This window comes from Triturus cristatus, chromosome 7, assembly GCF_964204655.1.
Source record: "Triturus cristatus chromosome 7, aTriCri1.1, whole genome shotgun sequence".
Taxonomy (NCBI): Eukaryota; Metazoa; Chordata; class Amphibia; order Caudata; family Salamandridae; genus Triturus; species Triturus cristatus.
In genome coordinates, this window is record NC_140590.1 from 1,015,833,581 (window position 1) to 1,015,851,344 (window position 17,764).

The following is a 17,764-nucleotide window of genomic DNA, read 5'->3' on the forward strand; positions in this document are numbered from 1 at the left end:
TGAGATCACAGAGGTGGCAGTTGTCAGAGGCAAAGCCAGCTTCTTTTTCTTCAGGAAAGGAGATGGTAACTCCTGCACACTACTGCGCTTAGAGGCTGGTTGAGAACGACCAGAAAAGAGACTTTCCACATCAGAGAGTGGGTTATCCTTGTCCTTCAGTCTCTGTAGCCATAATAGCAGGCGGCCTTCTCTGTCCTTTAGAGTTTTTGTAGAAAAAGTTCTACAAAATTTACATTTTGCCACCTCATGGTCAGGATATAAACAGTAAATACACTTACTGTGTGGGTCCTCAGAGAACAAACGCAGCTTTCCACATGAAGAACATGGTCTAAACAAAGATTTCTTACTAGAAGACATCCTTACTGACAAAAACTGAGCAGAGCTCAGGGAGACTCCCTGTCACACGACGTGCGGTAGAAAATCTGAGGTGAGAAGCTCTGAGGAGAAGGTTCTAGAGAGGGGCTGACGCCTGATTGGCTGGAGTTCGGACTTACATAATGACAGAGATAGACTACAAAGGTCTTTTGTCTCTCTCCATTGTACTCCTATGGAGTTTTTCTCTTATAGGTACACTATGTGTGTTTTACACCTATATGCACTAATTATATGATTACTTATGTATATATTTTACTATATATATATATATATTGCTATTTTATTTACCGTGGGACTCCCACTCCGACGACGGGGAATATTCAAGCATGTGAATCTATGAAAGACACCCTAATACTGGAGAACTATCGTTTGTATGGTTATCACTGCGACACGCTAGCCTGCAGGACTTTCTAGGGGTCAGCATTACGATATCCCTCCATGCCACTTTGGGTCATTTGCCTTTCTATTGAACTGTCCTGCAGAATAAGACCACAGATCTCTAAAGCTAAGATCTTACAAGACGCTGCATTTTCCTGCCTTCGAAAGCTGCAGTACATATTTCAAAGCGACATGTAGTGTGAACTATTTTACTAAACGGTGTGTCAATATAAAACAGCATACAGATAGGCTTTGGAATACCAAAAATATTAGATCAAAGGACAGCAATAGTGCAAGTAAGTGATGCAAAGGATTCACACAAACGCACATGGTCTATTTGACTTGTTAAAGAGACAGAAGACAACTGAGAAATACAATAGACATTTAGAGTATCATGGACATGTCTTTTTGTCCTCCAATCACATTCCTGATCACCTTTGCTGCTTCTATCTCACTTCCTTCTTATCGACCGCTTTGTTCCAGATTTTGCCCTTTTTAGTAGAAAAACCATATAAAAAGACTCCAAGAAATAAATTAGCCTTCCCATGTAGAGATGAAAAGATGCAACCAAGTGTGTCATTTATTCAGTTTTGCTGCCACTGCACAGGATCACACCCAGCGTTGCAACATTTTAACGCAGAAACACCAAGAGTTGTTCGATTTTACCCCCACAGTGGTAACCACGTGCATTTCTGTAGTATACAAAGAAGGAATGTCTGTTTCAAGTACTTTTGCAGCTACAAGCACAGGCAACTGGAAACAGACTGCTACACGCAGGAACATTTGTTGCACAACAGTTGTGTGCACAAGACTGTTAACTAGGTATGTGTCCCAGGCCGGTTCCACCAGATTCCAAGAGACAAAAATATGGTCCTGGACTGCAGCCATCTGTTCTCAGTGGAGTCGAAGAACAAGGCACAGAGGCAGAACACCAACTAGGCCAAGTCTAATACATAGCATGTTACAAACATGGCTAATAATTGGTTAAGCGGTTTCTTAAATAAAGCAGTTGAGTGGCCACTGGAGAGTGTAGCTCTGTAATGTGCCTAGAATTCCCGTGCAAAGTATAGCGCCCTTCATGCATTAATAGCGGAAAAGAGTGCTACCAATGGTCAATTTTAGCCATCTGCATTAAGCCCTGCACATGTGAATACTTGACAGAATACAGCTCCACGTATAACAACCCATGAGCCACTACGCAACTGGAATTTGCCAAGAGATAGAGTTCTTGTTTCACACACATACCTCCCTCTCTCTTTCTTTCAACTCTCCTTCGGTCTCTTTGACTTTGTTTACGAACATTTGTCTCATCTCCTCCTCTTTCCTCTGCAGTTCACCAAGAAACTCTTTCCTCTTCGCCTCGTACGTTTCCTGAAGACTGATGACACAAGAGAGTAATGCAATTACATTTTTAATAATGAAGCTTGTAGCCCACAAACAGCCACCAAATCAGACCCACCTACTACCAAGGACAATAAAAAGGGCAACTTTAAAAAACATACTACTGACTCTACTTAGGGTACGACATTGGACATTCTATATTGTCTTTTACGGGTAAACCCACATGCAGACATTTGCCAGTCATTCAGACTTTTTGGACATCTGTGGAACTGCACAATGCGCGTGTTAGGTGAGTTGGTCGTTTGTACAGTATTTCAGGGCCAATTTTCTAGGAATTCGCCAATACATTTTGATCAACTACCCCATAAAACTATATGGATATTTAAATCCTTCCAGGAAAGAGCAAATGCCCAAAACGTTAGGGCATGGGAAAGAAATGTACTTCAATATAAAATTCAAAAACCTAGACTATTACTTTTTTGCTGTAGAAGGTACAAGTAATTCAAAACTGTCCGGTCACGTGTGCAGAAATAATTTCCATCTGAAGTAAAACGGAGTTGGCGGTCTGCATCCAGCACTAACCTGTGATGGAATGAATAGGGAATCAGCCGGATCCTGATCCGGCAGCTATTATTCTGCTGGATCCGGCATCTGTTGGCCCCGTGAAATATGCTGAACTGGTCCTGGCGTAATTTGCCCACGCCAAGACACAATCTAGCAGCGCCCGCACATGGTGTGCTTTCTATTAGGAGCAGCAAGGTGCAAGTGGCGAAGGAGCTTTTTTATTTTAATTTCCAGCTTGGTCGCAAAACAAAGGGCGCATTTAATGGACCATCCACCCTCCTTTTGTTAGAGTATAATCCTGCTGGTAGCTATCTGCTCCTTACCTCCTAGATGCCAATGCAATGGGGAAACAAAGGCGCACATATTATCACTTCACAAGTACTTAAGAGAAACTATGATTTTGAGGCAGCTTTTTGAATTTATTCAACACCTATATGCAAGAGGTATGCATGCACTGCAAGAATGTCAGATGTATAAGTATGTATAGGTATTTAAACGAAAAACATTTAGAATAGCACTTGCTAATTTGTTTATTTAATACTTTTATAGTGCTGATCATCCCGCTATAGGGTGTCAGAGCGCTCAAAGTAACGCACACATTACACATTCACAATAAATCATACAAGTGTGGTGTGTAAATCAATGTACAGGATATTACGTAAGTCAAGCAGGGTTTCAAGGTGCAGGAGTCCTACATTGTCTTTATTGGTAGGGATTATATGCTATTATTGTATGGCTGAGAAAAACAAAAAGTCAGGATTTAAAATGGAACCCAGTGCTTGGGGCTTGCTCGTAACTGCTGGCAAAGGATATCGTTGCTCGGGGAAAAGCTGCTCGCCTAATTCACTTGCCTGTGGACACTGGGACCCTGCTCCTTCAAAGGACTTTGCTCTGGGCGTTTTCCTTGCTGGCGGGACTGCGAGGACCAGAGTGCTGAGCGCGGCGATCACCGCCGCACCTGCGGCCTCTTCCCGCCAGCTCCTCCTGCAAACTGTATTTTCCCGCCTCACCAGCCATAAAAACCTTGCGGTCCCCGCTCCACGGGCTCCGCTCGTAACTGCTGGCAAAGGATATCGTTGCTCGGGGAAAAGCTGCTCGCCTAATTCACTTGCCTGTGGACACTGGGACCCTGCTCCTTCAAGGGACTTTGCTCTGGGCGTTTTCCTTGCTGGCAGGACTGCGAGGACCAGAGTGCTGAGCGCGGCGATCACCGCCGCACCTGGGGCCTCTTCCCGCCAGCTCCTCCTCCTTTTCCATCGTCTATTTTTACAACCCCTAACATCTACGCGCCAGTGGGACGCGCGCGGGACGACGCCGGGGCGAAGACCGGGCAAAGACCGGGCAAAGAGCGGGCCGTTTGAGGCCGTTCGAGCAAGGACGAGCAAGGACGAGCAAGGGCCTGGGCCCCTGTGAGCTGTCCGTTGCCTCGCTGCACCAGGAACAGTGTGTAAGTATGTCAACCAGAGAAACCCGGAGTAAGAGGACAATTGGCACTCTTGACACGTACTTTGCCAAAGCTGGCTCCCTCCTTGTCAATGAGATTACCATCCTGGAAAGACGTATCTCTCAAGAAATCGACTGGGTGAGGAGATCTTCCTTGGGTCCACTTGCACGTGCTGTGACTCCTGAAAAGTCTCTAGTTTCTATATCACCAGTAGTAGGGGGGGGGGGGGAATGTTATGGACGGAGTAGCAACTGCCCCTGCATCAAACTGCTCTGCCTCCTCTTCCGTTGATTGTGAAAATTTAGGAAATGCAGAACTCAGTATATTATCCCTACCGCTCTGTATGGCCCCTACACCCTTGCTCTCTGCCGAAGGGGCAGTTTCCAAACAGAATGCATGCATTAATGGGGAGTTGAAGCTGCATGCCCATGGTGAGAGGGAGGGAGCAATTCCAAAGAATCAAACAAGGGCTCACTTAACGGGAGGTAAAAACACAAAAGGTGAAAAATCCAGCTCCAGGCCTAAGGGAATCCCAAAGGAACTACCGAGCAAAGGGACAAAACCATCACGTAGAACGGGTGTATTGCACCACCAAATTTCGGCCCAAAATCGTCCTAGCCCCCACAATTCGGGTGAGGGGGAGGAGGACACCTTCTTGGCCCTCCGCACTCTACTGAAGGAATTGCTTATTCCCCTCGAAGAACGTTTGGCCAATATGGAAATTTGTCTAATGGATTTACGCAAGGGACTTTTGGGTTTAGCTTTAGGCCAAAGAACGGCCGAGCATGGAGTAGCTGGGAATTCTATTGGTATCTCCAATTTACCAACAAACCCTGTCATCTCGTCTTCTCAATTACCTATAGCTACCCAAATAGATAATACTATCACAGTTCCCATGCTAAAAACTCCCCCCACAACACTTTGTAACCAACAACAACCTATGATAGCAAACTCTAGCAAGTTGAACTTAGCAGGGCCGGTATATACACAGGCCGAAGAGAAAGTAATAAACAATGCAATCCATCCTCCAGCTAGGCAAGCTGGCTCCCAAAACTGGCGCAAAGTGGTAAACCTCCCCCCAGAGGCGGCAGTTTATTCAGTTGTTTTGAAGGGGGTTCCTATGCTATATGGAAATGCGGTGGAATCATATGATTCCCTGCATAATAAGGTCACTAGTTGGCTAAATATTCACAGGCCTCTACCTTCTAGCCTTGATGGCAAAATTCTCCTGGTAAGAAGGGTTCCATGGATTGGTTATACTGATAAGAATAATGCTGGGGATTGCATAATTGTAAATTTTAGGAGTCCAAATGTTGTGCCCTACATTTGTAATTGGTCTGGTAACATGCGAATGACATCTATTGAAGTGGTCCACCTCTCATATTTTTATCCTAATAGTAGTAATTTAAATATGAATAATGACGACGGTTGGACCAGGGTTGGTTCTGTTGTTGATGGACATAGACAGAGACTTGGGACTAGCTGCAATGTTCTCCCCAGTTATGCTAACTATATACATCCTAATAGATACAGTTGCCTTGAACAGGTAGATTGACGCTATCTGCGACAAGAGCCTGCAAGAACCAAAATAGAGACCACTCCCAGAGAATCCCGTGTACTACGATGGGAGACTTTGTCATCAACTAACTCCCAGGGCTTAGTAACTTATTTATCCAAGAGTACACAGGGTCTTAACAATGCTAACCCAAGTCCGATCCCCTCACTCACTCCTAATGTCTGTACTATTGCTCCACCGTCCCTTGAAATATCACTTAATACATCTTTATCTCCAACTACAGATGTTATAATGGAGGAAAGTGGTGGTTATGGATTAGAAGTGCCAGAAAATGTCATCAAGGTTCTCTCTTGGAATGTCGCCGGCATTTCCAATAAAATAGATACGAGTGATTGGGACTCTCTGATAAATAACAGGGACGTTTGTCTCTTTCAGGAGACCTGGGCTAGGGAACCTCAGTCCAGAGCGGGTTATGCAGTTTATGAAGTAACTGCAGCTTGGTCTGGCAGGGGGAGGTCATCTGGAGGACTGGCGATTTGGGTAGCTAGTCACATTGGGTGTACTGCGGAGAGCCTACCGACTCTCTCGCCTGACATACTGTGTGTTCTACTCAGGTGGCCTAATGGTTTCAACTTAGCAGTACTTAACGTGTACTCACGTCCTATTGGTATTCATATGGAATCCCCTCTATTTGACGATCTTGCGCGCTTTCTGGAATCTCTTCCTAATAACTATAAGATAGTGCTGGGTGGGGATTTCAATTGCCACTTTGAGCCCCTGAAAGGTTTAAGGGAAGGTGCACTTACGGCAGAAGACGATTTTTGGGGTGTTCCCCCTTGCCAATCTCCGTATGTTAAATCCTGGTCCCCTTTGGCTGTGCAAATCAGGTCCCTAACATTAAATTTTTCCTTAAGGGCATGTAAAGGACGTACTATCTCTGACATCCCCTCTGCATGCTCGTTTAATAGGAAGAACCATGAATCCAAGCTGGATTACATCCTTGTAGATATGAGTCTTTGGCCAACGGTCCTGGACTTTAAAGTAACAGTTAGATCGGACAGTGACCACAACGCACTTATAATGGAGATGGTGCATCCTGTGGCTGCTGCGCGATCCTCCTCTTCTGAGCTGGGTCATGATTCCGGGAACCAGGGTTAAGTGGGGGAAACTGCAGAACTCAGAGGAGTCTATAAGTAACATTTACAGGATAGCACTTCCAAAGTTAGAAGAACTGGATCTCCTAACTTTGCAGCCTAAAGATCTGCATTTTAATGAGAAGCTGGCCTTAATTCATGATGGCCTAGTGGGTGCACTGGGTGATGTTTTTTATCCAGTGGCTCCGCAGAGGAAAAACAAAACACGTACTCCAACGTGGTATAATTCATCCTGCAGAAAGATCAAGACAGAATTAATAGACACAGTTAAAACAGGTCTCGATAAGGCTAAAATCTCCGAGCTTAGACGAAACTATAGGAAAGCTATGGCAGTGGCTCGGTCAGAATGGGACTGGAACAGATGGCAGGATCTCACACTTGCGCTGGAATTGAGGGATATGAGAAAATTTTGGTCTTTGGTAAATGTTGGCACGACAGAACCCAAGGCCGCAGTGGAGTCTAACATTGCAGCATCTGTATGGGAGGCCCATTTCGGACAGCTTTGACAAGAACCGCTTCAATGTGATGATGAGGGGGTTGTGGCTTTTACAAATGTCCTTGACCCTACTCTTGAATTGGAATTTACTCTTATCGAGGTGGTTAATGCAACTGTGGGACTGGCGAGGGGCAAGGCACCGGGTCTTGATAGATTGCCTGGTGACCTTTTTCGTCTTCACCCAGACATTTGGGGTCCTTACTTCCTCATACTTTTTAATTCCATTCTGGGTGGGATGGAGATTCCCCGCACTTGGCTGGGGGCTGAGATAGTTCCTATTTTTAAAAAGGGCTCTCCTCTTCTCCCCGCCAATTATAGGCCAATAAGTTTGATAGATGTCCCTCAAAAAATATATTCGCGCCTTCTTCTGAACCATCTCTCGGACTGGATGGAGGACAATAAAATTCTTAGTCCTCTCCAGGCTGGCTTCAGGAAAAAAACGTCCACCATGGATCAGATCTTCCGCCTCGTTCTCCTCTACTGGAAAACTGTAACCATTGAGAGGGGAAGGCTGTACATGGTGTTCGTGGACCTGAGGTCAGCATTTGACCTGGTTCCCAGAAAAAAACTCTGGCAGACCCTAAATGAGTTAGGTGTCCCGACCCACATTTTAAATGCCATTATCAGGCTTCATGAGAATAACTATGCACAGGTCAGGTATGGGAGGTCGGGAGCATTGTCATCAAAATTCCCGGTCCTTAGAGGGGTCAGACAGGGCTGCGTCCTTGCACCAACCCTGTTCTGTTTGTACGTCAACAGTGTCATAGCACACCTTGACACTGTTGTCGACAATGATGCCCCATGTTTGGGCAGCAGGAGGGTACCCGCCATTATGTTTGCGGATGATACCCTCCTGCTGTCGAAATCTCCGATGGGGATCCAACGGATCCTAGATGGATTTGGCCTTTTCTGTAAGCAACATGGCTTAGAAATTAACACAGGGAAGACCAAGTTCATGATATTTAACCCATCATCTAAAACCAGACCTAATCCTTCTCTGAGCACTGAAAGATTGGAGAGGGTGAATACCTTTCAGTATCTGGGGGTAATCCTCCATGAGAATTTATCGTGGGAACCCCAGATTGCTAAAAGTCGGCTCAAGCTATCTCAACTGTCAGGGGGAATTCTGAAAGTGGCAAATTCCTCTACATACAAACCTATTAGTCCGGCACTTGAGATGTATAAAACGCAAGCAAAAGCCGCTGCATCTTATGGTGGAGAACTTTGGGGGCACAAAGTGGGTACAGGAATTGTAAAAGTAGAGAACAATTTCATAAGGCGCCTTTTGTCCCTTCCTTGTGGTACACCCCTTCTCCCCCTAAGATTAGATTTGGGTTTACCCTCTATAAGAGAAGACCTGGAATTAATGCCACTGAGATTCTGGCACAGGCTTTGGTCTACTACTGAGCTCGAACATTACAGGCAAGAGCTCGCCCACGTTATGAATTATAATCACTGTGATAAAATTCCTTGGCTGGCCTTCATAAAGAAAGAATTTTATTGACTAGGTCTTCATGAATTATGGGACTCTCCCGAACAAGGCTGCCTCAGGCTCCCACGTAAACGCCTTGTGGGTATCTATAGGGAAAAAAGTTTTGTCTCCCTTGTTTCCGCTCCTAATAAAGGTATTCTGACTGCTAGATTTCTGGATTTTAAGGACACCTACCAATTTGAAGGGTTCATGGACATCATCTTCCCCACTCTAGCTAGACAACTGTTTATCCAATGGAGGCTCGGGACTCTTCCCATCAAATTATTTACTCACAACTGGACAAAAAGGACGGATACAATCTGCCCAGGTTGCTGTACTCATGATGAGGAAGAATCCCATATCCTGTTTTTCTGTCCTGCATATAATCGACCTAGCAAATTCTGGTTGGCTCCTTTATGCAGAAATTTGGGCTCAAGGAGCTATCTCCATTCGCTAAGAATACTGAAAACGAGCACAGCACCCCATATAGTCTTTGCAGTTGCTAAATTTTTAATGGCTACCTGGCAGCTAAGGTCAAAATACCTCAGACTGATTTTTTAAGTCACGAATTTTAATGTCTATTTGCAATCAGAAATTCTTTTTATATAATCATGGTTGTATGTATTTTATATGGTTTTATATTAATGTGGATGTATCTTGATGATATTGTTCTTGCATCTTTTATGGCCTAATTGGCCGAAATAAAGAATTTTGATTGATTGCTTGCCCTTTTTTGTACTACTCAAAGAAACCTTTTTTTAGCAGCATTAAAATAACGGTTTGAGGAAAAAACAATAAGGTTCGAAACGCATGTCTTGCAGTTTCCATGTAGGTCCTTGATGCCGATGTATAGCTTACTGTGCTATATTAGAAGGATTTCAATTTATGAACTGCAAGCAATGAAAGGATCTCTGTCTCTAAAGCAGTGACCCACTTACCGAGCAACATACCAAAATAATCTCTCAAACATGCTATACACCACGCTTTGCAGGAGACACATTAATCCCCATGCTACTTTGTGAGTCAAAACTGTGACTAAAGAAAACGCAGATATCGCCAGCAAATGATTTAACCACCAGAGTAATCTTACCATTATTTTTATTCCCTGAGATTTACTGGGTACACAAGCTCTCTGCAGCAGATGCTTTAACCCCTCACGATATTTTAAAATGCAGCCTTTGCAAACGATTAAGCCAGAACAAATTTTCTGTGATGTTTCTCCTTGGTGCTAATTTCTTTGTGACAGGTTTTTTAAAAATAAATGTAGAAGTTGTCTGTCAGACGCCTTGTGAATTCACCCCCTTTTTGTTGCCATTTTTTACCCCAATTTATGGCTTTTCAGAGTAAAGTTTTTCCAATTCCTGCTCTGGCACTAACTCATCAATTGTCCTCCACACACAAAACCACAATTAATACAATCTGGTGCTCATTTTGGGAGACACTGTTGGGCGCTAAGGTTTGAATGTGTTTAGAAAAGAATGGATAGTTACATGGGCTTGAAATGGAAATTTAGAAGAGCGGGTACTTACTATCCAAGAGAACCTGCTTACTACTGAGGGGTGCTAGTAGCCTCCCATTAAAAGAATTGCACTCCTTCTCAGAAGAGAGTACTCATCCTTTCAAATTTAAGAAGTGCAGGCACTGAGTACCATACACTACTTGCCCATTTAAAGCACTGATAGTTAGCCAATCCCTCTTTTATTATTACTTTTCCGGGGCACTGCTGCCACCACTTCGTGTGATCAGACCCTCACGGCAAGACTGGAAACTGATAGCTAAATATATATACAATTTGTATTTAGCCACAGTGAGTAACGCGCCTGCCCATCCCAACCACAGGGCTGGCACTACTAGCCTTTCTATGTGCTCTGCCGGGCAGGTGCAATGAAGCTACTCCCAGAAAAGTGCTGAGTGACTGTCAAACACATGACGCTATTAAGACAGCATAAGGAGAAATAAAATTTCAACCTCACTGATAAGAGCATGGCCACGCGGAATATCTACCCTGGAAGATGCATTAACAATAATGCTTTCTGAAGGAAGCCTCCCACATGGCCACTCTGGTAAAGTCTTATGGGCACACACACCTCTGAGAAGTAAGAACAACTGTAGTGGTTCAGGTGGATCCAAGCACAGAAAGTTCGCTTACTAGGAACAAAACGTTAAATCTCCTTGATGTTGTGGCAGACCCTGGGAGATTTAGCTTTTAATGTATGATACAGGATGCGTTTTTTAATAAAGAGAACAGAGGTTATCTGAATTCCCTTTTTCCTTATTTGGCCTAGATTTGCAATTGGGAGAGGACACTGGTCGTTCCATTTATACCCAGACATCAAGCACCATTGTGAGAAGCTACAGCAATGCTAGGCTCTAGATTAAAGAGGAAAATGTGCTTTAGCTGTGTTTATTTTTTTTTCTTCAGAAATGACATTCCAACTCTTCTGCATTAGTCTAATAAATAAGTCAAGAGTAAATTAAACTCCAGAAGCCCCCCTTTTATCTACAAAAAAAAAAAAAGACAAATGGCAAGAATGATCTGTAACCTGCTCTTCATAGAAACTTCAGGGCAAGGCCCGCCTCAAGCGGCCTCATCATGGAGTGGGTTATTTTCCACAGCATGCACATCCTCCAAGAGGACCCTAATTCAGCACGGAAAACACTTTCCATGCACAGAACAAAAAGGGAAGCTTGCAAAACTGTTCAATAGGTACCAAAGCTCACCCACTAATAACCACCAACACCCCTGACAGCTCTAGGTTTTCATATATATCAAACATTTCAAAATAAAGATCCTAATCAAGTTATCTCAACAAGTTACCACACATGAACCCCAATGAAACACACAAGCATTAGCCCAGACTCAACTGAGTAGCGTTTTGGAGACATTGTAAGGTGACAGGTTTGTTGTTCTAGAAAATAATATAAAGGAACAAACAGGCCTGACTTTTCCAAATCTGATAACCTGCCTTCTAAAAAAACACACGAGCCATCATTTCAAAAGGGTTAACTCAGATTAGTGCACCAGTAAGAACATCCTGGTGCTGAGGTACAGAAAACAAGGACTGAAGCTGTCATGAGGAAGGTGCACAAGATAGGAGTGAAGACTACATGTGCAAGTACCTCTGATGAGTTCAGCCTTGAACTAACATTTGTTACTTTTTTCCATCACACCTAGCATAGAGATTCTAAGATTTCCATTGAATTTAACCTAATAACGGTAATCAGCCAGTGAACAGAAATCTCATGTTTACGTACATATTGTGAAACTTCGACGGTACTGATAGTAAAGGTGTAAACCTCCGACATGCAACCCCAAACAATACTTTTCCCAGTCCAATTTCACTAGGTTACCTGAATGGCTGACTTTCCGGGTCTGTGTCTTTGAAGCCCATTTCTTCTAATTTACAGCGCCTGTACAACTCGTAGTGACGGGTGTGAGTTTGTTCCCTGAGGTCCTCCATGTTGACGCGAATCAACATTTCCCGCAGTTTCACAAAGTCACAGTGGCTCTCGTTTTCAACTGTAGAAGCAGAAAACATGAAGTCAGAACTAACCATTTGCAAAACCAATCATCTAATGCCTCAGAAACACTAACACAGAATCAAGGGAGGCCTCCAAGGAATTCCATGAGTGGGCTTTCTCGTTATATAAAAGAAAAATGTATTGTTTGCAGGTGTTTACAGAAAGCAAGACGGCCTGTACAGAAATGCTGAGCCTGGTACAAGTTAAGCAGGTGTACTACCTTCTTTCTAAGAAAACGGTTTACTGAAAGTAAAAACTTGCATTAGTTCACAGAAAAAATGCCTAATTTATTAAACTCAATGCCTTACCCATAACTGAAGACAAAGTTTCGAAATTGGTTATTTTGTTTCCGAACTTCTGCACTTTTCATATTTAATACACAGTTGACTGAAAAAAAATAGGTTGTCTCTTAAAAAGGACAGCTTTAAAATAAAAGTATTGGACGTTTTTCCTCGCTGATCGCATTCCGTCAATCCGCAACCAGCCAGACACATCCTCCTACCTTAGGAGTGGTGTCCATCCTCCATAACAGAAGAGTCGCCCTCCTTCATGAGGTACTGAAGCTGCTGTGTGTGAGTCTTGCACTAGACACACAGATTATGAACAAGCATGGACTTGTATCAGGAGGTGGCATGGTGCGCACACAGCTCTTCCATAGCTGAGTAAGACACACATGATGACTGACCCAGAATTGTAGTAAATAACGGGATTTTTCCTCTATAGGAGTGGTAAAACTGATTTCATCACCTGGACATCCAGGAAACTTGCATCTCTTGTCCAAGTTGCTGCATGTAAATAGCAACATTTTATATTATATATATATATGAATATATATACACACACAAAGACACCTCTTGTAATTCTGTCCTTTCTTTGCAATCACTTTTATACTGTTTCTTTGCCATCGCTTTTATTTGGTTTCGATTCAGTGTCTAAATTTAAGGTTCATTCCATACATTTAGTGTTTGCCTTGAAACCAATATGCTTATTTATATCCTCTTCAGTGTACGAATATGTTGTCCAGTATGTCTATTAAATATGAATCAATGTTTGAGAGGTTAACAAAATTACACTAATAAATGTATTGAACCATGAAATAATAGAATGTGCATACATGAATAACACCATGTTCCAAGCCTCTGATTAGACACTGCTTCCAAGTGGGGCACTGATGGTGACAGTATTCTGCACAGAATTATACCACTCACAGGTTACCTAGTAGACCTATAAATATCATGATATGGGCTGCACATCAAACCTCTATGAGCACAAATGGAGTCAGGTAATCATTGACGCCACCCTGATGGAAAGACAACTTTTTTTAAATCTATAACTCCGTGTATTAGTTTTCAGATTATATACAAGAAACCAGCAACAATTTAGGTACCAGAGCTGCAGTGGTCCCCAATCCCACTTCACCCAGCTAGAAAAGTCGCGGACGGAATGCCATGCAGGAGTTAGCCTTGGATGATAAGAGTCTCCGAGTAAGCTGCTCATTCACCTCAAACCTTGTGGTGCTTTTCTGGGCATCCCCTGGATTTAAACACAATTGTTTTAGCTGTGGCAGCACAGTCTATCCTGTGTGTCCACTCTAGAAATGGTGGAGCCAGCCGCGAGCGCCAGTGCCGGGCATTGTCCTTTTTAGTAATTATGAAGCCCATGCCAACCAACCATCTGACATGACAGCTCTCCCCCATTCATTCAACTATTCTAACAGAACCAGCTTCGGGTCTACTGAGACTGCCATTGCCAACAATCAGGGAAACTTGGTGCATATTTGCTGCCAGAGAGCCTAGATAACCAAGCGGTCCTAGACCTTGTGAAAAAAAAAGGTGCCTGCTGGATGCTGACAGCGCCAGCACTGTGTTGGTAGCCCGGTCCCCTTCCTGTGCAACCTTGTGGGGCTGTAGTATACGTGATGCAAGTACTTCAGCTGTATGAGGTGTCATTTCACGGAGATTGACAATGTCCTTGGGGCGTTCTGGCTTCCGCCCAATCGTTGTCATCTAAGGGGACCACGTTGCCCTATCACTTTTCCTTCAGTATAGGCATAGGCTCTGGGGTATTGTTGACAATGGAGCGGTATAGACAAGAAATACCCTTCCCCCTCCAGTCCCGACTCCATCAGGTGTGCCTCTAGAGTGCTGCGCTTTGGGAGGGGCTTTGAGAAGTTGAGGAAAGCCTCGAGCGCATGACGTAGTTGCAGAAAACTATAAAATGATGTCCTACGCATGGTTTATGTAGCTGAGAGATGCTGAAAAGTACACATAGAGGTGCCCACCCAAACATCCTCCACAGTGGAGATACCTATGGAGTCCCACGCTCAGAATCCCTCCAGCACATGTGTGTGGCTGAACCAGGACCCAGATCAAAGCGGGATTGTCTCCATCGGCATGTCGTATCAACAAATCCAGTGCAGGGCCTGTTGCCAACTAAGCAGCGTCGACTGGGTCTGGGGCGAAAGGGTCTTGGGAATGCTGAGACCATAGAGGATGTTGAACCTGCCATAGCAGTCCAATTCACGGAGTTCTACTGATATGTGGGGGGAGGGGGGGTCGTCCTGGTCCGCAAGAAACCCCTCAGTAATGGAAAGAAGGTGACTGGCCCAATAGTACAGCTGAAGGTCTGCGAACCCAAACCCACCAATGTATGGGTTAAGCACACATTTACGGGAGGAAATCGGCAGCTGACACCCTGCCCATATAAAGTGCACCACCTCGGTTTGTAGTGTGCGGAAGGCAGATGGGATGGGTAATTCTGTAGCATGTAAAGAAAGCGCAGTAAAGCAACCATTTTGAACAGAGCACCTGCACCCGCTATGTTGAGTAGCAGCGTAGCCCAATGAGTCATGTCCTTTCTGGTCTGGGCGACAAGAGGTATTACGTTGAGGTCCCACGCTCACTGCAGGGTAAATGGGATGTGCATCCAAAGTACCTGAAGTGGCATGCAGACCATGGGAGTGGGATCGTAGCTCCACTGTCCTCGTCAGCACCATACAGGGGGATGTAAAGTGGACTCATGCAAATTCACCGTGAGGCCGGATGCCTCATCGTAGACCTGTAGTATATTCAAGAGACGCGGGACAGAGGTTTCGGGTTCACTTGGGTAAACCAGGAGGTTGCCTGCAAAAAGCGAAACCTGATCCTCATGGCCACTGGGCCACCAGAATCCGCAAATTTGTGCTTCCCGTCATACCCATTCCACCAATAGTTCAATATCAAGCGCGAACAAGAGGAATTTGAGAGGGCAACCTTGCCTCGTGCCCCGCCCTACAGAAAAATTACGAGAAGTTTCTCCATTTACGCAGAGCCATGGCCGGAATAGTGTGTCTTGATCCAGCGGCAGAGGGGGATGGGGGGGTTCGGCAAATCTCACATGTTCCAGGAGGCAAAACATGAACTGCCAGCGGACCGAGTCAGGAAAGAACAAATTTTGTGGAGCGCAATGGAATACAGACCGCACAGAAGAGACCCAAAGGCCGATGCAGTTCACAAACTTTATATGATCTTTTTATAATACTGTGTATTTACCTTGCACAACGCCCCAGGGGTACTGCCTCGCTCTCACCAGCTTGTTTCCCACCTTCACCTCTTCCGTGCTTCCCACGACAGCGAACGGTAGGTGCGCCTGAAAAATAAACGAACCGCAAATTCAGACAGAAGATCTCTGAACAGTAACCAAATTGTTTGACGTTTGTATAGCACACAACCTGCCATTAACATGGCATCGAAAAGGAGATTTTTCAACTTAATTCTTCTACACAGTAAAAGGTTTTTATATTGAAGCCCAGCACGCGCAGACCAAACTGGAGCCAGAAAATAAGATTGACAATGAAGCCTACGAATGTTTAGTGATGGGCGGGGTCTAAGTCCCCTGTATGTAAACAAAATGTTTCGTAAAGGACAGAGTCTAGGCGAGAGACCTAAAAATATTGGTAGGTTTGTGGATTATCAGCAGGCCACAGACTTCCCTCTGTCTGTCTTACCAAAAGAAACCTCCGGGTGGCAGTGTTGCTGCCAAATCAGCCTTTTTCAAGGTATTGAAATCATGATAAATCTTCCCGACCTTGGAATGCTTATTAATTTCATTATGAAAGACATACTGTTGCTCAAACAGGAGGAGGTAACAGCAAAGTCAAAGATGTACAGGCAATTGTTTTAAATTCTAAATCAAACATCCATTAAATCTTATTTAGCTGTAAGCAGAGAGCCGGATTCACTGTGAATTATGTGCCACTTAAATTAAAGGGAGGTGAGCAAAAGATGCATTCAGCAAACACAAATTACCAATCCTCATTCAAAGAATCAGGGTTGCAGTAATCCTGCATTTGCACGGTATAGTTCTGAATTCGGAAATGAAACTACTATAGAAAAACTACCACATTTGTCAATTTAAGATAAGGTATTGCGGATCAGGGTGGTTTGAGTGGTCTAACTTGTAAATGCAAGTAAACGTGTATGTTTGTGGGTATTCACGTAACTTCTGTATATAGTTTATGTCCCTTTAACAACTATTACTGAATTCTCCAGTTTTTACCTATCCAAACAAAATTTCGAGTGAAAACTAAGCATGTGACATCCCGAGATATTGTTTGCTCCCATCCCCCTTTATCCAAGCCATTAAATGAACCAGCCGCCGTCAAGCCATTTCTCTACATGGCCATACAAAAAGGCTGTGGCTGGTATTCCGTCTGGCAACTACACATTTTGTGGCATAGCTATATAGGCTTTTAAAACGGTAAGGCAATTTTAGTCACAGACTGTTAAAATTATGAGCAGGGAAAAAGTTGAGATGGACAGATTTAGTTAATGAAATCAGTCATGGGGGTGACTTGGGACAGTGTGGTGAGCGTTTCCGAATCCAGACTGGGATTCTCCGGTCTTGGCTCGCTGCAGTAAACGCTCACCGCTAGCATCTCCAGGGGTCCACAGACCAGACCTTTGAAATCCAGCAAAGTCAACTCAGTCATCATCCTTCAGGGATCAGGAAGCGGAGTACCATTACGTTAGGTAACAGTAAAACGTACCACTTACAAAACTTAGGAATGGCCCATGCGTGGCATGAAGTGCTTTTTTTTTTAAAAAGTGCTAATTTACAAAAAGGCACAGAGGCACAGTTTAGCCAATAGGTAGAACAGCTCAACCAGAGTCCTATGAGAGTGTGCTCCACTGGACTCATCAAGGACTGAGAAGGAAAGTTAAGATCACTCTTTAGTAATTGTACGGGCTCTCTTCCCGCTCAGTCACATCAGCTCCCAGGGCTGCTGTGCCACATTCACAGTGGTGATCTCCAAACCATCATCTAAACTGGCAAGCAAGATCAAGAGACCCTATGGCTTCCACAACACCCACAGCAGCAGCGCAGAATAAATGTGCTGCAAGATTAGGCGGCGAGTGTTCTTCAAACGCTGAACATTCGCTTCATTTACACACACGGGCTCCGGATGAGGTAGGATAGCCTTCTGGCCACACATCACTTGTTTCAGAGAAAGAACCGCTGAAGT

The 17,764-nt window shown here is 44.2% G+C and overlaps 1 protein-coding gene across 3 annotated transcripts in view; it reads right to left on the reverse strand.

Annotated features, from left to right (window-relative positions):
• The window catches only part of SEPTIN8 (septin 8), a 311,451-nt gene that overhangs the window by 25,557 nt on the left and 268,130 nt on the right, over positions 1-17,764 (reverse strand). For all 3 annotated transcript variants that reach the window (XM_085618057.1, XM_085618055.1, XM_085618056.1), the window contains exons 6-8: positions 15,792-15,888; positions 12,091-12,259; positions 1,999-2,131 (exon numbers count right to left, since the gene is read on the reverse strand). In XM_085618057.1, coding sequence (XP_085474183.1) covers positions 1,999-2,131; positions 12,091-12,259; positions 15,792-15,888 — 399 coding nt within the window. The remainder of the gene's footprint in view (positions 1-1,998; positions 2,132-12,090; positions 12,260-15,791; positions 15,889-17,764) is intronic.